This window comes from Nothobranchius furzeri, chromosome 2 (genome assembly GCF_043380555.1).
Source record: "Nothobranchius furzeri strain GRZ-AD chromosome 2, NfurGRZ-RIMD1, whole genome shotgun sequence".
Taxonomy (NCBI): domain Eukaryota; kingdom Metazoa; phylum Chordata; class Actinopteri; order Cyprinodontiformes; family Nothobranchiidae; genus Nothobranchius; species Nothobranchius furzeri.
In genome coordinates, this window is record NC_091742.1 from 52531415 (window position 1) to 52552583 (window position 21169).

The 21169-nt window shown below is 45.3% G+C and overlaps 1 protein-coding gene across 1 annotated transcript in view; it reads left to right on the plus strand.

The window, feature by feature from the left end:
- rgs12a (regulator of G protein signaling 12a) overlaps nucleotides 1–16298 on the plus strand; it is a 64207-nt gene extending 47909 nt beyond the window's left edge. The window contains exons 12-18 of the mRNA XM_070546403.1: nucleotides 974–1047; nucleotides 1120–1246; nucleotides 1664–1760; nucleotides 2546–2604; nucleotides 2957–3068; nucleotides 3229–3795; nucleotides 13364–16298. Coding sequence (XP_070402504.1) covers nucleotides 974–1047; nucleotides 1120–1246; nucleotides 1664–1760; nucleotides 2546–2604; nucleotides 2957–3068; nucleotides 3229–3795; nucleotides 13364–13653 — 1326 coding nt within the window. The 3' untranslated portion in view covers nucleotides 13654–16298. The remainder of the gene's footprint in view (nucleotides 1–973; nucleotides 1048–1119; nucleotides 1247–1663; nucleotides 1761–2545; nucleotides 2605–2956; nucleotides 3069–3228; nucleotides 3796–13363) is intronic.
- Nucleotides 16299–21169: the final 4871 nt, after the last annotated feature.

Genomic DNA, 21169 nt, shown 5'->3' on the forward strand with positions numbered 1-21169 from the left:
AAGCTCTGGTAGCTTATATAATCCCCCCCAAATCAAATTTCAAGAAAGACAAAACAAAAAAATATATATATTTTCCCTACACTGAGTGTCATTGCCATTTTCCTATAACATGTTTTATCCTCAATCACACAAACCAAATTTACATTTTCTCATGTTTCAACCCCCCCCCGCCATGTTCACAGCTCCCAGTTCACCAACAATAGACAATTACAATCAAATGCAACACCCTTACAACTTTTCCTCCTCCTCCATGTAATTGATTAGTATAATTTTTTTATACTTCTCTTTAAACTTATGCAATGAGGGACTTTGCTTTAGATCCTCACTTAGCTTATTCCAAACTCTTACACCCGTAACAGAAATACAAAATGACTTCATTGTTGTTCTAAAATATGTATGCCTAAAGTTAAGTTTGTATCTGAAATTATATACGTTATCTGGTTTTATAAATAGCATTAATAGTTTGTAGACTAGATTAGAGACTAGTGGTGGTGAGGGATTATAAGGAAAGGCAACTGAGAATTTCTAGTTACAACCAAGCAATACTAAGTTTGTATAACGCTCCACACAAATCCTGGTGATTTGTGTTACTCTGAGTAGGTAAGAAAGGAAAACATGGATTAAAGTAAGAGTGTAAGGTGACCTAAACTAAAGCAGCAAAAGAAATAATAACAGACAAATAACTGAGAGCTAAAATGTAAGGAAATACCGTTTCAGCTGCTCTTCATGAAACATTCTGTTGAAACCGTTTTTAGGTTCATTTACAATAGCACCCATTTTATTCTAGTAAATTTATGCCCTCTTCATATTTTTTCTTATGAATTAAATCTTTCCCAGAATTAGAGAATACAGTTTTTCCCCACAAATAATGACGTTCACTGATTTTGAGATTTATTTTCACCCTCCTCTCAGCTGTTGGTGCTGTAGTCTCATATGCTGTCAGGAGTATTCAGTTCCCTTCTGCCCCTCACAGCCTTTGGTGCTGGACCAAGACTGCCTGACCCTCTGCTCACGAGACCTCAGACTGGAGAAGCGTACTCTATTCAGGTACGGACCTTTAACTGTTCCCACCCTTTAACTTGTTCCTGTCTGATGACCCACTCTGCGTTTCCCTCTCAGGTTGGACCTGGTGCCCATTAATCGCTCCGTGGGACTGAAGGCCAAACCCACCAAACCAGTCACAGAGGTCCTCCGTCCCGTTGTGGCCAAATATGGACTCAGTCTCAGTGATCTGGTCGCAAAAGTAGTAAGTTTTCCCCGCCGGTGGCTACAAGGCGTTCATGTCTCAGCTCCTGTGCAGCGTGAGCCCATGTCAGAGGGTGGAGTGCTCCGATCCGGGGAAAGGGGGACGACCGCATCCTTTTCCATCCCAGCTCGGTGGTTGGAGCTCTGACTCTGCCTTGCATGTGAAGATGGAAGCAGCAGGGGCTATAATTAAAAATGACGACGCTCCTCAAACATGCCGACACTTTTTCCCTGTCCTCTTAACCCCTGTGAGGTTTATTTGAGTCCTGGTGGTTTCCAGGCATGATGGCAGCATTGTACAGTAGATCATAGCTGAAAGAGGGATTATAAATTAAGCTCATGATCTGATCTGAACTGTGCTCTGTTTAGATTGCTGCTCAACAGGTGAGGATGCTAACATGTGCCGTGTTTGCTTTAGAGCGGAGATACCGAGCCTTTGGATTTGGGCGCTCCCATATCCAGTCTGGACGGGCTGAGGGTGGTGCTGGAGCGGGCGGAGCCGTGTTCAGTGAAAGGTGACGTTAAATATAAATGACGTTTAAGGATCATTACAGCTGCTGCACAAAATCCTGAGAATAAATAAGAGAAAAATGTTAAAACTTCTCTCAGTGGCTCATTAGGGTCACCATGGTAACAAGGACTCTCTAAAAGCAGCAATCTGTAGTTTCCCCCTTTCAAGAATTATGTTTGATTTTTAAGAAATATGTATATGACTGAACACCGTAAGGTGAGAATAACAGTTGTAAAAAAAGCGTCTCACCTCTGTTGGCCACCCAGTGGTGCGCTCTCATGAACTGGAGGCTCTGCTTCAGGGGCTTGCAGTGCTATGCATGTTTCTGCCTCTAGATGGTGCCGTCAGAGGAAAAACCCTGGATTTCTACTTTAATAACCAAATGGAAAACTTGTTTGTATGTTCTTTGCAGAAGAAAATGTTGAGTGAGTGAGAACCAATAAAAAAGTATTTTTATTTAAAAAATTTTAAACAAGCACAAAATTGTGTAAAGGTGCTTTTTATTTTTTATTTAAGTAATTGTTTTTAATTGTACAATTTATTTCAATTTAATTCTTTAATATTTTATTTAATTATTTTTTATTTAATCATGTTTCACGTGTTAAGGTGCTTTAATCCACATGCCAAGCTCCTAAGCTGCAGACGAACTCACTCGCCTGGAGTGGTTGCTGATGACCTCACTCAGCTCTCCTCTGTGTGAACACCTCTGACTCGAGCAGCCACTTCTCTTCCTGTCCTGGGATAATAACGGCCCAATCTGAATGTTTCCTCTGCCTTTTTGTCAAACAGAGAAATCCAAGTCTTCCTCCCTGAAGAACCACCCTCCTACCAGGAGCTATTCTGCAGCGGTGAGTATTCCTTTAGTCCTCTGCTGTTGCTGCACGGCTTCCGCAAACATCACTCATCATTCGTCGCTGCCTAAATGCATCTTTAATCTCCGGATTTGACTCGTTCGTTTACCGTTTCTACTCTGACTTCCATCTTTTGGCTCACTCACTCGCTTGTGTGTTTCCTGCTTGAAGCACGGTAGAATTAGCTCCGTCGGTGGAGTCACACAGACGGGCCAAGCTCAGCATCTCAGTAAATCTGAATGCAGAAAGGTGCTTAGCAACACGTGCATGGTGTGACCCCCCCCCCCCACACACACACACACACCCCTCCATCCCCTAACAGACAGCATTGTTATTGTTGCATCTGCAGGGAGATGAGAGGTCAACACCAAAGGACTTTTCTGTGAGGGCGAGTGGACCAGACTCGGCACCCCCAGAGGGGAAGAGAAAACAGAAACAGATAAATATAGATGCAGCTGGAGGTAAATTCCTGCTTCTTCTTTACTCCTCTTCATTTTGTTTTAAGACTTTTTGGTGGACCTGTGCTTTGCTTGGCCGTGGGGACTAACTGTTGGAGGGAAAGTTCTCTCTGCCAGCCGGAGGTTCCTTTTGTTTAAATGAAGTTTTGTTTTGCTTTTTTAGAATTCTTTGAGCTTCTGATTCGAGCTCAAAGCTCGCGGGCCGACGACCAGCGTGGCCTTCTCAACAAGGAGGACCTGGTGCTTCCTGACTTTCTGAGACTGACTCCGCCCACCTCTTCCTGCTCCGTCACCTCCGACCTGGCCTGCTCCACACCCGCCTCTTCAAAGCAGAGCCGGGAGAATGGCGTCTCACAGCGGGGGGCCCTCTCCGCTGGCCTGCGCTCTGAAAGCCTGGACTCGTCCCTCAGCTCCAGCGCCAACGGACACTCCGCGGCCCGGCGCTGCCTGCTGCTCCCTCCTCGACACCACTCCACCTTCGGCACCCACCTCTCCCCTATTCCACGGCCCTCGGACGTCCGGCCCAGCCTCCGCACGGTGGAGGAAGACGCCCCCGCCGACCTGACGCTCGTCGGCGAGGGTGACATCAGCAGCCCCAACAGCACCCTCCTGCCACCCTCGCCATCGCCCGCCGCTTCCTTCAACAGCAGCCTCCCCGAGGCCAACTTCACTCCCCCACCCCCCTGCTCCCAGTCTCGGGACACAGGTGGAGAGGGAAAGTCCACTTCAGGTATTTCTACAAACTAGTGCTCATTGTGTGTTTGTGCGTGCGTGCGTGTGTGCGTGTGTGCGTGTGTGTGTGTGTGTGACTGACTTTATGCACTTTAAACACAAGTTGATGTTAGTTTTTCTCTCAGTTTGCATGATTTGTTTAATTAAACTCTGTGTGTGTGTGTGTGTGTGTGTGTGTGTGTGTGTGTGTGTGTGTGTGTGTGTGTGTGTGTGTGTGTGTGTGTGTGTGTGTGTGTGTGTGTGTATGTGTGTATGTGTGTGAGAGCGATCCATCAACCCCTCTCACATCTGTACATAGTGATGTGTATATTGTATGCGATGCGGCTCAGATGTTTATTTTCTAGCTGGAGAAAGCGACCAGCTGCAGATTTGTGATCCAGCGTCAGACAGTGATGTGTTAAAGCTTCACAGCTGTTAGGGGCGAGTCAACGATGTCAGCATCACGGACCATTCCTTTTTGTTGTTGTTGTTCTTTCACAACTCCTCAGAAGCAGCGAGTCATCATGCCGTTCACGCTGTAGCAGAGCAATTGTGCAAACAGTTAGTCACGGGAGGCCGTGCTTCTGGGTGTCGGTGACATTGCTGAAGCGCCGTCACCCTGGCTCTGGCTCGTCCACTCCCTCTCCAGGTGCCTGTTGTAGATGATCACTGCCAATAAACTCTGTACCTGTGATTGAATAGACCTAATAAATGTTAGAATTTGAAATCACTCTCGTCTGTGTTTTTACACATTTGTGAGATCAGTTTTTCTCTCCCACCACCTCCGCCTCTCCCCGCCTCCACATGCCTTTTCCAGTCCTCCTTTAGCTCTGCTTCTTTTTTTATGTCTTGTGGCGTTCTCTCATCAGCTCCCACTCCTTTTGTGCGTCTTCGGCATTGCTGGCTGTGTGTTTTCTGCTCAGATCGTTCAGAGTGACATGTTTGTTCAGGCTTACTGCTTGGCCCACTTGCTTGTTGCTTCTTTTGTTCTGGGTTGTTCTTCTTAATGAGATCGCCGTTCTGTCGTGTGCACCTTCATCCATTCGCGGTCGATTGGTTGAGTCTGTCTTTTGCCAAACTCGTGTTTCGTTGCTTTCTGCTTTGTGTACGGAGAGCAAGCATGGGGATCTTCCGTGGTTGTGTGTGTTTGCTTCTGTTTAAAAGTCAAACAGTGATTTGATTAGATTCTTTTTTTTTTTTTTGATTGTCAGAATTTGTGTTGGAGTGCTTGAAACATGAACATCAACCATTTAAAGCCCGTAACAGAAAGAAGAGTCGTAAACTTCAGTTTTATTTTCTATTGTATTACAGTGTGTGACCATATAAGGTAACTTGTAGTACCTAAATCCTCCACCAGAGGGCAGATGAGATCCAATACAGCAATGTCTTGGAGGAAGGCACTAATCATGTTAAAGAGGTAGCGCTCACATTGGGGAAATTGAGTGTGATATATTTGACGTTTACTGAGACAAGCCAATATTTTTCCTCCCGTTTATTCTTTCCTTCCTTCCATCACAACGTGTACACCTCTCACCACACGATCCATCGTCTTAGCCACCGTGACTGTTGATGACAAACTGTGTCAGGCCAGGAATTCACTATGGGCTGTCAAGTTGCTAATTACCATCACTGCCTAATTAGCATAATTGGCCACATATTGGAAAATGTTGTGTATTTAAAAATGTGCGCATGGACTGGTGGTGGGGGTCAGATGGAAAGAGGATGTACGGCAGCCTCACCTCCGCCACTTCCCCTTAGGAACCTAAAACAAGTCTCAGTGCAACATGAACACGTCAGACGGAGGTGCACACATCAGCGTAGGGGTTAAGGCTTGTTAAGACGTCTTCATCAGCAAGTTTGCGCTGAAACTAGGGCTGGGCAATAAATCTAAAATGTGTCGCTATCGAAATTTCTGACTTATCGAGATATATTTTCCCATGTGAATAAATGTGATGATAAAAAAATGAAAAGATGTGTGTAGGTTGGCATTCATGTCCCTTTAAGAAGCGGTACCACCTTGAGTAAAGTAAAGATGTGACTCAACATAATTCACGTGACAGCCTCATCTAGTGGGTTACTTTTGTTTCTGCACATACCCGTAGTTATCGTCCATTTATCGCGATCGAGGTGAAATCCTCAATATATCGTGATGTTGATTTTAGGCCATGTCATCCAGCCCTATCTCAAACACACACATGTTGACCGAGACGTTTACCTTTTCTACTTCTTCGTCAAAGAGGTTCTGGCAAACTGTCCGGCACCTCAGGAGAGGAAGGCAGCAACTCGCTCACACTGTTTACAGTGGGGATGGGGAGCTGCTGACGTCAACTGAGGCTATAGTCGGACGGTGGAAGGAATACTTTGAGGAGCTCCTCAATCCCACCAATGCGCATTCCGAGGAGGAACCAGAGCTGGGAGGCCTGGGGATGGACTGTCCGATCTCGGGGGCAGAAGTTGCTGAGGTAGTCAAACAACTACACAGCGGCGGAGCCCCGGGGGCGGATGAGGTTCGTCCTGGGTATCTCAAGGCTATGGATGTTGTAGGGCTGTCATGGTTGACACGTCTTTACAATATTGCGTGGTCATCGGGGGCAGTTCCTAGGGAGTGGCAGACCGGGGTGGTGGTCCCCATCTTTAAGAAGGGTGACCTGAGGGTGTGTTCCAACTATAGGGGGATCACACTCCTCAGCCTCCCTGGAAAGGTCTACGCCAAGGTACTGGAGAGGAGGGTCCGATCGATAGTTGAATCTCAGATAGAGGAGGAGCAAGGTGGTTTTCGTCCTGGCTGTGGAACTGTGGACCAGCTCTATACCCTTGCAAGGGTGATGGAGGGGGCATGGGAGTTTGCCCAACCAATCCACATGTGCTTTGTGGATTTGGAGAAGGCTTATGACCGTGTCCCCAGGGGCACCCTGTGGGGGACGCTCCAGGAGTATGGGGTGGGTGGCTTTCTGTTAAGGGCCATTCAGTCCCTTTACCAGAGGAGCGTGAGTTTGGTCCGCATAGCCGGTAGTAAGTCGGACCTGTTCCCAGTGAGGGTTGGACTCCGCCAGGGCTGCCCTTTGTCACCGGTTCTGTTCATCACTTTTATGGACAGAATTTCTAGACGCAGCCGTGGTGTGGAGTGTGTCGAGTTTGGTGGCAGGAGAATCTCGTCTCTGCTTTTTGCGGATGATGTGGTCCTCCTAGCTTCATCCAGCTCTGACCTTCAGCTCTTGCTGGGTAGGTTCGCGGCCGAATGTGAAGCGGCTGGGATGAGGATCAGCACCTCCAAATCTGAGACCATGGTTCTCGACCGGAAAAGGGTGGCTTGCCACCTCCGGGTCGGGGGAGAGGTCCTACCTCAAGCGGAGGAGTTTAAGTATCTCGGGGTCTTGTTCACGAGTGAGGGTAGGAGGGATCGGGAGATCGACAGGCGGATTGGTTCGGCGTCTGCAGTGATGCGGACGCTGAGCCGATCTGTCGTGGGGAAGAGGGAGCTGAGCCAGAAAGCCAGGCTCTCGATTTACCGGTCGATCTACGTCCCAATCCTCACCTATGGTCATGAGCTTTGGGTAATGACCGAAAGAACGAGATCGCGGATACAAGCGGCCGAAATGAGTTTCCTCCGTAGGGTGGCCAGGCTCAGCCTTAGAGATAGGGTGAGGAGCTCGGACATTCGGGAGGGACTCAGAGTAGAACCGCTGCTCCTCCGGATCGAAAGGAGCCAGTTGAGGTGGTTTGGGCATCTGGTCAGGATGCCTCCTGGACGCCTCCCCGGGGAGGTGTTTCGGGCATGTCCTGCCGGCAGAAGGCCCCCGGGTCGACCCAGGACACGTTGGAGAGGTTACATCTCCAATCTGGTCCGGGAACGCCTTGGGGTCCTGCCGGAGGAGCTGGTGGACAAGGCCGGGGAGAGGACGGCCTGGAGCTCCCTAATTGGGATGCTGCCCCCGCGACCCGGACCCGGATAAGCGGAGGAAGACGAAGACGAAGAAGACTTCTTCGTCAGTGTTGTGAAGCGATTCTTTAACAGGACAGCAGAGGGCGAAGCGTTTTTCTGGGGTCATCAATGCAGTCACGATTCTAGAGTGTTTATATTGTGTTTATGTACTTCTGAGACTTTTTAACACGGACAAATTAGTCCTCCACTTCTCCATCCAGGTACCAACTCTAAGCTCACGTTTACTGTAATTTCCTGACTTGAATAAAAAGTTTGTTGCTTATCTTCGTACTCCTTCAGTCACAAATGTATTAACTTTAATATCGCCCGACTTTTTCCACAAGACGTTCTTCTATCTGCTCCGTGTCCGACGCTAGATAGCTTTGGTTCTTGTTTTATTGTTGTGAGAGGTAATGGCAGTGCTGTTGACGACGTTAAAGGAAGCGGCGTCCTCCTCCAGTCACAGGCTTGTGGTCTTCGTCGCTTTTGAAGGATATTTAGAATAGTGGGCCGGACTCAGTCCATCCTTGCGAAGCTGTTGGAGAGCCCTTGAGTGTCTCAGAACTGATGAAAACAGAGAAGTGTAAATTAGGCTTTAGTTAGGGTGGGATCAGCCTCCCAGATGTACCATTCACCACTTACTGTTGGCTACTGCTGGGAGGACTGGGCCACCTGTGAGTGCTCTGGGTGTAGCGAGGTGGCTAACGGTGGTCGTTTTAACACACCGCAAAAGTCACTAAATCTGTTTCAAGTTGCGTTTTTAAAAACAGAAGTGCCTGAAAACTTGCTAGGGATAAAGTCAAAGTTCACCACCCCGACTCGGTCACAGGTCTTGCTGTTATCGCTCTGTAACCTTGAACTGGTAAAATGTTCTCGTCGTGGGTTCCAAAATTGCAAACCCTTCACATTGAGACCTATTTATGACACTTTGCTACAAGAAAATTTGCATAGCAGTCACAGTTATCTCACGTACCCCGTGTGACCCGGCCATTTGTAAAAGTTGTCTCAAAAGGTCCTGCCCGCACCAATCGGAGTGATTCCAACTACAAATTCTCCTGACTAGCCATGTTTGGTCTTTCAGGGAAGCGTAGGTCAACCTGATAGAAGAATGTTTTTGTGATTTGTTGTAGTCTTTTCTAAACAAAAATATTTGAACCTGCTCCATGTGTCTATGTTCATGAAAACCTCGTTTGACTCGACGGGATATACGTACAAGACGAGGATTTTAAAAAGCCCCTTCTGCTCCTGCACAGCCTCTTTTCTGGTTGCTAAGTGCATCAGACTGATTCTTCCCACCACCGGGCGCCATGGTAACCCTATCCACGGATTGACTGTGCTACAGATAGATACTGTCACTATTGGTTTTCATCTATCTCTCTCCCCATGCTAAAATAGAAACGTGGCAATGATTCAGTAAAGCCCCCTCGCTGCAGGAAAATGTGGAAATGCAACAAGTTAACACGCCTCCGCGTTCCCACTTCTTCTTAGAGACTTTGGAAAGTTTGTGCTTTTTCATTCGGGTGGCCAAGTCTTACTGGTTGGCCTTCGTGACGAGTTAGAGAATAAAAAACACACTCCCACTGATCAGGAATCAAGCTCACGTCTCAAATACGCAGAAGAATTTATTGTTTAACACTTTGTTCTGCTGGCTGTCACTCAGTGATTCAGTTACTGCTGGACTGATGCCCTCTGCTGTTTTAGGAGACATAAAAAAATAAAACTACCAATAGAGGAAGACACGAAGTCTCTTCTGTAGTAAAAACAAACGAACCCTGATGCCAACTAAATCTATTAAGACTTTTTAGTCCACAGTGTTTCTGGCCACATGTGAGGTTTGATTGCCCTAACTTGGCTCATCTGTTGTAAATGACCCCTAATTAAACACTCAGAATAAAAGCTGTAGGGGTTCTCAGCCATGCTTGTACAGTGATGTCCACTAGGGGGCGGCATCACACAGCGTTACCACCATTCTCTTTATTTACCTATCCAGCCAATGAGTTGGACTGTCATATTTATAAAGATCATTTTTAAGGACATTAACTGTTTTTTCTCTCATTAGCCATGCTCAGATGTCTGTTACTGGTTAAATAAAAATAAATAATAATTGGCCACTGCAGAGATGACTAAAGGGTCCTTTGGACTGTATCCAAGGGCTACAAGTGTCTTTTAATGTTTGTGTTCACCTGAGGCACCATATGGCTTAGTTTTGCCCCCTTTGGCTCTTTTCATGCACATGTCCCTGTGTCCAGCCTCAAAGCTGACAGCCGCTGACCCTGGGCCAGCCCTTTCATTCGTCTGGCAGTCAGAGCAGGACGTCTTGACACAGATCTCTGGCAGCGTTCCTTGGCGAGGACCGGATCTGTATCTTTTCCAGTCTGGCCGATCTGCCACTCAGAGCCCCGCTGCTGCTGAAACGACTCGCCACAGGAGGCGCGGCCGTGTTAAACGACGCGTTTTCACACGAGTGCCGGAGGAGAGTGAGAATGTATTAAATCAACACCTGAGAATGATGCGAGAGAAAACTCCTACTCTAGTGGAATTCTGCTTCACGGATGGGACGAAATGAACAGGGGCGTGTCCAGGAGGTTTTTAAAGGGGGGCCACTATAATCATGAAGTGGGGCAACAGGATAGAATGTCTGTAGTTTTATCGTGTGTATGGAAGGTGAATAATCTCTTCTAAAGGAAGGACAAAAACAAGATGAAGCATTAATATATAAGTGCTGCAATTTATTAAAGACCAAGTTCATTTGTTTTTTTTTTCAACACATTTATTGTGGTCTAGTATAAATAAATGCTTTAGAGATGATCTCTGTAGGGAAATAAAGCTCTTCCATCCCTGTTTCAGGATGTAGCATTTAATTGAAGAAAGGGGCAGGATTTGGAGTCTTATTTCCTGATATTCAGACATCTCACCTCTGATTGGCTAACAGCAACAACACTTTTTTTTGTTACATTTTGCAGCAGTCTCAAGTATGAACGCCTTGTGAGTCAATCTTTGTGGGGGGAAAAAAGCTCTGCCGCTCCTGTTTCATGAACTAGAAGTGAGCCAGAGGACGGCAGGTTTTGGATACTTTTCCTGATATTCCGACATTTCACCTCTGATTGGCCAACAGCATTGTGACACTGCCCCTGACTCAGTTAGCTTTGCAACATGGAGGTTTTAATCTCCACTAATAACACAAACCTGAAACAATTGCTAATGCTAACTGTTAGCTTCTGCAGCTAATGCAGGAACCAGGGGTAGGAGATGATGTTCACGTTTAGCCTACATTTGAGACTCAGAGCGACCAAACATTTAAAAATGAGCAAATAAAAATTGTTTCTCAGTGAACTTGGTCTTTAAAGCATATGATCTCCTTTTTTACATTTATATTCAGTAAAGGGTGCAGAAGATTCATAGAGGCGGGCACTGCCCCCTTGGCTTTCCAGTTAGCGGTGTCCCTGGAAATGAATGAAACTGTCTCTGGACTAAAGCCAGGACAGTAAACCTTCCTGTACTCTCAATTTTTGTTCGCCTTAATGGCTGATTAATCATCAGTGATATGAGCCTCTTTTGGCTTGTAGCTAGTAAATATATAAATCACTCTTAATTATTATTACCTTTTATTTACATTGGTCCATATAGTGAAAACATTTGTATGGATTCCAAAAGAATCGCCCAGAAGTTCATTACCATCAGCTTCATCTGTACTCATCTCTAAACTTTCATTCTTTTTACTAATGGGAAATTTTCCTGATGGAAATTTTTATTCCTTTTGAATAACTGAAAGTGTTAAAATAAAAACAAAATATTATTAATATATCACAGGAAATATGTGTACACTGAAGTTATTTTCCTTCCTCCCACGATTCCCTGATTTCTTCCCAAAAGTTTTATTTTTAACCCTTTAAATTTCCAGCTTTAATGAACGCAATGGGGTTTTGTCCCACGGGTGGGATGCTGGAATGCTAAGGGATGTTAACCCAATTTATAAAAAAAATAAGACTAGAGATCATTGTGTAGTTGTAAAAAGTGAAATAGATCATTTGCATTTTTTCCAGTGAGGCCATCTTCACAAGTTGTATTTGAAATGTCTCTAAGAGCTCTGCCTCTTTAACAGTTTTAGTGCTTTACTGAGGAATTTACTGAATTTTAATGCATTATGTCCTCTTGTGGAGGATTTGAGTACTGCAAGTGTCAAAAGCCCATCCATCCATCTTCTGAACCCGCTTTGTCCACCGCAGGGCAACACAGAGACACACAGGACAAACAATCATGCACACACACACACGTTCACATCTAAGGACAATTTAGACAGACCAATCAACCTAACAGTCATGTTTTTGGACTGTGGGAGGAAGCCGGAGCACCCGGAGAGAACCCACGCATGAACAGGGAGATCATGCAAACTCCATGCAGAAAGTTCCCAGGCCGGGAAGCAAACCCAGGACCTTCTTGCTGCAAGGCAACAGCTCTAACCGCGCAGCCCGTGTCAAAAGCCAATTTATTCATTATTAGACCTCTTAAAGAAAGAAGAAATCATCAATGGCAAAAAAATTCTGATTATTTTTTCATTTATCCAGCATTTAAAGGATCATTTCAGAGTAGATAAAAATGTAGCTTTCCAGCCATTGTCTGATAACCATCATGTAGCTTAGCTCCAAGTCATGGAACGTGTCACAGAGCGGCTCTGCAGAAGCAGCATCAGTGCGTCATGTTCTGCAGAAAACGTCCAGTGGGATTACTTGTATTATTTTTCAGTTCTGAAGGTGAGAACTGCCCCTCAGTGTGATAACCTCGAACTTCCTTTGCAACTTTGACCAAACTATTAGATTTCTTTTTGAAAGTTTAAGAGGGTCATTCGCCCGTTTTGTCACAGTTCTGTGCATTTCCGGAGCTCAGGAGGTCAGCTGTTGCAGCTCTCAGGCTGTGTTTACAACCACGCCGGTCAGCGGTGAGTCACCGCCTGCAGTGTGGGGTGCATTTACGAGTTCAAATGGCCCGACTGAGCGTCTCTGTGCTCTGTGTTTAGAGTCTGAGGGGCCATGGTGCTTGTGGGGATGCTGCAGGATGTTTTCTCTTTGAGTCATCGTATGTTTCCATTTTTCATCCCTTCCTTTCCCAACTTAAGCAAGTTTAGACAGTCAGCGTTACGTTCCAAGGCCTGTCACGACAGCAGCGGGTTACACAACTAAACCAGCATGCCAAAAGCAATGAAAAGTGTTCATTCAGGCAGAAAAGAAGAACCGCCAATGGATGACAAAACTCCTTTGAACTGATCTGAAGCCGAGCCAAACATGAGTCATGAAACTTGAGGCAAAAGCGTAAAAGACTTTCTTCTTATTATATTTATTTCTCTGATTGTTATTAATGTGTTACTGATGATTTTTTTTTGTGTGTTCTAAGTTAATTCTGTTGTTTTATCTCTTTGTGGGTCTCTTTCTTGGTCAGTTTCAATGTATTCAGTCCAATTCTTAACATTTTTGCTTCACTGATTCACAAACTACATGTCCCAGACCAGAGAATGTTTATTTTGCCCTTACTGCATATTCAGTAAGCCTTCCACTCACGCTTGATTATTTTCCCCGTCCAATCATTCTCAACAACACTCAGAGATCTTCATCTATCCATAATTTATCAGCTCACACTCGATTTACCACGTTTTTGTGTCTCCTGTGCACAGAGGGAGGAACAGAAACCACCCACGGCATCAAATCACCTGCTGACAGAGCAGATGCGGCACGCACGCAGCTTCAGGACGTGATGGATGTGGAGGGAGTGCATCTAGAAGAAGGAAAGCTTGAAACGTCCCAGGGAGAGGACTCTGAGCTCAGCTTGAGTTTCCAGGGGTATGTTGCAGAGCTGCGGCAGTGCCAGAGCAAGATGAGGAATGCCCAGATTCCCCAGAGTGGCCACATCCCACCAGAGGGCAAAGACTGCCAGTCGGACCTTTACAAGGCCACGATTGTCTAAAGGGAAACCCGCCCCTCCTTACGACTACTGCACTTTTAGGCCCGATGCACTAGATATCTAATAGAAAACTAGTTAAATGATTATCTGCATTTAAGAGATGTCTATATTTTTTGTCCAAATGAGAAAAAAATACCAATTTCATGGAGATAAATGTTGTATATTTCTTTAAAATTCAGGACTTTTGATGTTAAATTTTAGTTATGTCACTTTGGATCGGTGATAGATATTTTTTCTATGGACTAATTAGTTCAGATATTTTAAAGTGGGCTTCAGTGAAAATGCTATAAAACAGTTATTATCTCAAATGTTCTTCAGAGTGGAGAAAAGAAAATGAGCTCTGAACTTTTAAGCTCTGGGGCCTTTTCCACCATACCTACCCAACTTGGCTCAACTTGGTTTGGCCTGGTTCCAATTTGTTTCTATTAGTAATTGGTATCAGTTTGTCGTCCTCTTTTCGGATCCAGTGGTTCTGATGGACCTTTTCCAACAGCACCACTCAGCCCAAAACAGCTCGACACAGCCTGGGTTAACTTAGCTCACCTCAGAGTAGTTGGTTTTCCCTGCTAGCTCTGTCATAGCAACGGGGGTGGGGGGGTGGAGTGCCCGCAGCATACGCTTGGGGCTGCACAATCTCTATATGAGACAAAATTTATTTAACGTTTATTTATTTAAAATAGTGTGAGGTGATCAGTAGAGAGTGAGGGGGTCTGTATGCTACACAGAAACACAACTCAGCACAAACATGGCGGTGTTGGACATTCTGCTCAGTTTGATGGCTTTTATCAGACTCTGAACCAGGAAATGGCTGCAGGCAGCAGCCAGAAAGCTCCGGAGCAACCAGTGACTCCACCCACTAGCCAATCAGAGTCCGACAGTCACAATTGGGCCATTCCCAACTGTACCGGATCGGCCCGGGCCGGGTAGCGTAGGTTGTTTACATATCTGGGTGGCCTGGTATTTTTCCGGGCCAACCAAGGCTCATTCTCAGCCCTCTTCTCGAGGAGGTCTGCTTCAGGCCGACCAGGGCCAACACACCCACTGCTGACAGCAAATTCACACCTTCCATTAGAGCAAGCCTCTGATTGGTGGGTAGAATCAGCCCACATGGGCTTAAGACAAGGATGTGTGGAATCAACCGGGCCAGGCTGGGGCCGACTGGGGCTACCCGGCCCGGGCCGACCCGGTACAGATGGGAATGGCCCAAATGATGCACAGCTCAGCCCTTTGAACCACAACGGGATAGGAACTGAAAAGTAGAGGGGAAGAGGGCTGATACCAAACTGTGTTGTTGGAAAAAGCAGCCAGACCAAGCTGAACCCTCCAGTCGCACAGTAGTGTAGTTGGAAAAGGACTAAGCATACCAAGCTGGGTTGAAGACGTATATTTTTTGAGAAAGGTGTCAGTTTGTTTGAATGAAGAAAGAGAACACAACAGTTTTTGCTAAATTGCTGGAACACGCAAAGAAAACATGATGAGTTCACGTGTTCTTATCTGTAAGCGACTCATTCAGTGTGTTTACATGCGCATCAGATATAAGCTGTGCTGCAGCGTTGTTGTTGTTGTCCATTTCTGCAGCTGTTGTGCATATCCTGTTTCAATTCCTGCCAGTGTTTTATTACTATTTGCATTGCTATACGTTAACCGGAAGAATGCCAATATGAAAGGGGCATGTCGCCACCTACTGTACCAGAGTGGAACAAACTTTATTTGAGAGGCCCGTTCTCTAATGCGCATGTAAACTAGGATAAAGTCTCCCAGCTTATTTCCATAAGATCAACCTAAATCATATTAGATGTTGGTCAGTCGCATGTAACCGCACTGATTGAAAAGTCACCTGACTCTTCTCACCTGAAATAGCAAACCTAATTTAAATGCTAACCGTTATAGCCGTTTTTTATGGAATTACTGCAAGATGCAAATTCCCAAAGCCGCACAAGACGTGCTAAAGCTAGCTGCTACTGCAGCCATTTACAGCACTTTGAAGGTTTATGAAATAACATTTTTTGTGGTAAGAATTGGTTGTAAACGCCTCTAGCTTGTCATTCTAGGCACACCTCATAGCTAAATGCAAATCTCCAAATGGAGGCTTTTAAGAGTTTTGTAAACCTTTTCACGAAGACCCACTTTATATGATCTGAACTATGACATTTTAAATGAAATGTAATTCTTCTTTTTGCCATGATAAACTGAAATATAAAACAGTACCATCTTGAATCTTACTTTTTGATACCATTGTCTGAAGATGTATTCCATGTTCTCAGTGAATTGGTGAATCTAATGTTAATCTACAAAGTGCCCTCTTATCTGCTTTCTTTGCTAGTCTTCTGTTGTGGGAGGCAGTTAGATGTAGTAGAAATGTTAAAAATAAATACTGTTAAGTGAATTTACGGTTTAAATCTCCACATATTTGTCAAACCGCTGTTGACCGTTAGAAGATGGCACTCAATAGAGACCACATGGCAGGCAGGACTTTGTTTTTAGGATCAGCCAGGAAGAAAGACAGTTTTCTAAAGCATTTGGCTCTTTCTGTTGTCTTCCCATGTTTTACTGATCACATTAGACAGTACTTCTATTGTCTGTATTTTATTCTTCTGTGGTTTTGTTATCGTCCAGATTGTTAAACAATTAAAATGCTTTCACGGCTACAGTTTCTTGTGCTGTTAGATCACAACGCAGTGTTCCACACTGTGTGGAACTCTGAAAAACCATTTTTGAATCAAAATTTCTGATTATAATCGGTCACTCTGAGTGATTCATGCAGGCTGAATGTAGAAATGGTCTCCTACACCTATCTCCTGCATTAGCTTCTGATAGAAAATAGATGGTGAAATTCTAGGATTGGAAAAGCCTGACAGATCTACGTCACGCTGTCACTTAACATTCATGGACTCACCCACCTTGATGTTGGTTTAGCATCCAGAAATCATCATAACGTCTTGGCTAGTAGAAGCTAACATTCAGCATTAGCTACTCCACCACACAGCAGAACTCCTTCAGGCTTGTGTTAGTTGTGGAGATAAAACATCCATGTCTCATAGCAAATGGAGTCTGGTAGAGACCAATCAGGTGAGATGTCCAAAAATTAGGAAATAAAGCTCTAATCAGCAAAGGAGACAGGCGCTCCTGCCACCTCCAAGTATGACTTGCAAGGCATTCATTCTTACTGGAGAACACTGCAAATGTGTTGATTAAACGAGTGTTCAACACCTTTAAGGAGTTCCTCAGGGTTCAATGCTTGGACCAACATCTTTTACTTTCTGCAGGCTTTCATTGGGGCAGTTTATTAGACAAATCCAGGACCAATTTCCATGTGTGTGCCTTAAAATGGAAACATTTTCAGACTACAAGCATGTCTTGAAGACACAACTCCTGTATGCCTTCAATTGTTAAGGTTTTGGAATTGAGTCATCTCAAGACAATTTGTAGTCCTTCTCTTCCTGTGGAGGACATAAACTTATGTAAGGAATCTTTATAATGAAACGGTGTGTTTTTCATCACTCAACATGTTCAGCCTTTATGTTTCCTGTCCCGTCAGACCTCAGCCACACAAGGCAGAAGGCCACCCCATTTCTGAGCCTTGTTCTACTGGAGGTTTTGGAGACCGATACCTTTGTGGACCTGGTCATAAATCTTCCATCCTCTATTTTTAGCTTCAGCATCTGGAGAGAGATTATTACAGCTGGTGAAAATTAGAGGTTGGATTGTGGGAACAGGGAGTTTAGCATATCACTGAAGGAATGTTGACAACACGTGAAGCTAAAAGGCTCTGTACTGTCATTCCTAACTCTTATCTCCAGATACTGTCATTAACCGGGTCTTCGTGAGAAAAGCTACTTTTCCAGATGTTGAATTCACTCTCAGATGAGGCATTCTCTCATATCAGAACTTGTTGACCCACCTGCAGGTTTTTGGCCACCCCAACTGCTTTCACTCGGTTTCTTCTGGTTTTGCTACAACGCTGTGGCATGATGCATGCTGGTTGTCTTATGTTGAGAACCAGACGTGCCTTTGTTATTTCAGCTACATTTTCACCAACAATTCATTTACTGCTAAACTGTGCTTCAAACTTGATTTTTAAAGTCTGATTATGTATACTCCATTTAATTTATTGTAGATCATAAAATATATTGCATGTTCACCCAGTGAGGTGATCACAATCAGTTCACAAATCAGTCTAAATGTGCGATAGAGAGCACTTCTGCTTTGCTAAGATAATCCATCCCACCTCACAGGTGTGCCACATCAAGATGCTGATCCGACATCATGAGTAGTGCACAGGTGTACCTTATACTGCCCACAATAAAAGGCCAACCTGGAATGTGCAGTTTTGTTTCACAGCAAAATGCCACAGATGCCTCAAGCATTGAGGGAGCGTGCAATTGGCATGCTGACAGCAGGAATGTCAACCAGATCTGTTGTTTGTGCATTGAATGTTCATTTCTCCATCATAGGCCGTCTCCAAAGGCGTTTCAGAGAATATGGCAGTACATCCAACCGGCCTCACAACCGCAGACGAAGTGTAACTACATCAGCCCAGGACCTCCACATCCAGCAGGTTCACCTCCAAGATCGTCTGAGACCAGCCACTCAGACAGCTGCTGAAACAATAGGTTTGTGTAACCAAACAATCTCTGCACAAACTGTCAGAAACCATCTCAGGGAAGCTCAACTGCATGCTCGTCGTCCTCATCGGGGTCTTGAACTGACTCCAGCTCGTTGCTGTAACAGACTTGAGTGGGCAAATGCTCACATTCGATGGCGTCTGGCACGTTGGAGAGGTGTTCTCTTCACGGATGACTCTCGGTTTACATTGTTCAGGGCAGATGGCAGACAGTGTGTGTGGCGTTGTGTGGGTGAGCGCTTTGCTGATGTCAATGTTGTGGATCGAGTGGTCCATGGTGGTGGTGGGGTTATAGTATGGGCAGGCATCTGTTATGGATGAAGAACACAGGTGCATTTTATTGATTGCATTTTGAATGCACAGAGATACCGTGATGAGATCCTGAGGCCCATTGCTGTGCCGTACATCCATGAACATCACCTCATGTTTCAGCAAGATAATGCACAGCCCCATGTTGCAAGGATCTGTACACAATTCTTGGAAGCTGAAAATGTTCCAGTTCTTGCATGGCCAGCATACTCACCGGACATGTCACCCGTTGAGCATGTTTGGGATGTGCTTGACCGGCATATATGACAGCGTGTACCAGTTCCCACTGATATCCAACAACTTCACACAGCCATTTAAGAGGAGTGGACCAACATTCCACAGGCCACAATTGACAATCTGTTAAGCTCTATGCGAAGAAGACGTGTTGCATTGCATGAGACAAATGGTGGTCACACCAGATACTGACCGGTTCTGAGTCCCCAGACCCCCAATAAAGCAGAAAACTGCACATTCCAGGGTGGCCTTTTATTGTGGGCAATATAAGGTACACCTGTGCACTACTCATGATGCCAGATCAGCATCTTGATGTGGCACACCTGTGAGGTGGGATGGATTATCTCAGCAAAGCACAGGTGCTCACTATGCTCACTACTTTAGACTGATTTTTGAACAATGTTTGAGAGAAATGGTAATATTGTGTATGTGGAATGAATTTTAGATCTTTAAGTCCATCTCATGAAAAATTGGAGCAGAAACAAAGGTGTTGCCTTTATATTTTTGTTGAGTGTATTTTCCATCACTCTAGGGAACCCACAGAGATATGTTAGCCTTCATGCAAACCTGTTTAATTTGACATTTTTATAAACTGAAGCAAGCTTTAATAAATAAAATGGAAAAACCACCAAGTTGTAACAAATCTATAAGAAAACAACTTCCAAATGTCCTATCTAAAAGTAATTACTGGGTTGTCACTCTGCGGACAAAGAGCAGCCCAAAGACTCCTTATGAAAAAATATATACATGGAAACAGTGTTCCCTTGCCCGGGCGCAGGTCACCGGGGCCCCCCTCTGCAGCCAAACCTCGAAGTAGAGCAAGTTTGGCGAGCGCTTGGTGGCTGGGCCTTCATCGATGGAGTCCGCCCAGACAGCCCGAAGAGGAAATGTGGGTCCCCTTCCCATGAGCTCACCACTACTGGGAGGGGCCAATGGGGTAAGGTGCAATGTGTGATGGTTGGTAGCTGACGGCAGAAACCTTGGCGGTCTGATCCTTGGCTACAGAAGCTGGCTCTTGGTACGTGGAATGTCACATCTCTGATGGGGAAGAAGCCTGAGTTGGTGTGTGAGGTTGAGAGGTGAGTCCGTCTAGATATAGTTGGACCTCGATACATGGCTCTGGCTCCGGTACCAGCTTCCTTGAGAGGCATTGGACACTCTACCACTCTGGAGTTGTCCCCACCGAGAGGCACAGGGGTGGGTATGCTAGTTGTCCCCCATCTTGGTGCCTGTATGTTGGGGTTTAAACTGGTGAACAAGAGGGTAGCCTCCCTCCACTTATATCTGGGGGGATGGGTTCTGACTGTGGTTTGTGCTCATGCACCAAACTGCAGTTCAGACTACCCACCCTTACATGTGCTCTTGACATCAGGATACCTTAGGCCACAGCTCGATGATTGACATTGTCATCTCATCTGATCTGTGGCCGCATGTCTGGACACTCAGGTGAAGAGAGGGGTGGAGCTGTCAACTGACCACTACCTGGTGGTGAGTTGGCTTCCATGGTGAGGGAGGATACTGGTCAGACCTGGCAGGCCCAAAGGTATTGTGAGGGTCTGCTGGGAACGTCTGGCAGAGTCTCCTGTCAGAAAAAGTTTAAATTCCCACCTCCAAAATGTTCAGGGGTTCAGGGGAGGAGGGTCTGACGGACTGTCAAACCTCAGATTCAGGAGGAGCAATGTGGTTTTCTTCCTGGCCGTGGAACATTAGACCAGCTCTATACCTTTAGGGGGAGGTGCGTGGGAGGGGGCCACCACCGCCATTTTGACCATGTCACAGAGTCTGTCAAGCCCCGACAATTCCACAAAAGGGAAGAGTGGTGGAGCTGAGGGTGGGGCTGTAAGGCTGGGATCAAATGACGACACCCGGTGTCGGTACAAGATCTGCTCGGGTGCAAGATCGGCTCGGGGTCCTTCGACTGCCGATGACGTCAAAGTACGGCAAACCTACTCGGACAAAATACAGTACACATCTATACTGTTGGAAAGAATTTAGCAGTTTCGTTATTAAAATAATGTTTCTTACGACGTAAGTTTGTGTTTACAATGGTATTTGTAAAATAAAACACTATATTGTATTCATAATGTTGAACTCCTCTTTGAGCACATCCCTTGAAGGATCATAGGTATTAGCAACACCTGTGAAATTGTATTTGCGGGAAAGAAGTGTGTCCTGTTTATAGAAGTATTTTGTGTTTAGTTTTTGACATCTTGTCCATTCGTAGTTCAGTTACGCTCATAGCTGCTAGCCAAAACTCTGGAGTTAAAAGTTTTCTGGCTGTACTAAAATACCTGAATGTACTTATTTGATTGATGGTAGTTTTACTTTCTATTAGACTCCAAATGTAATCAT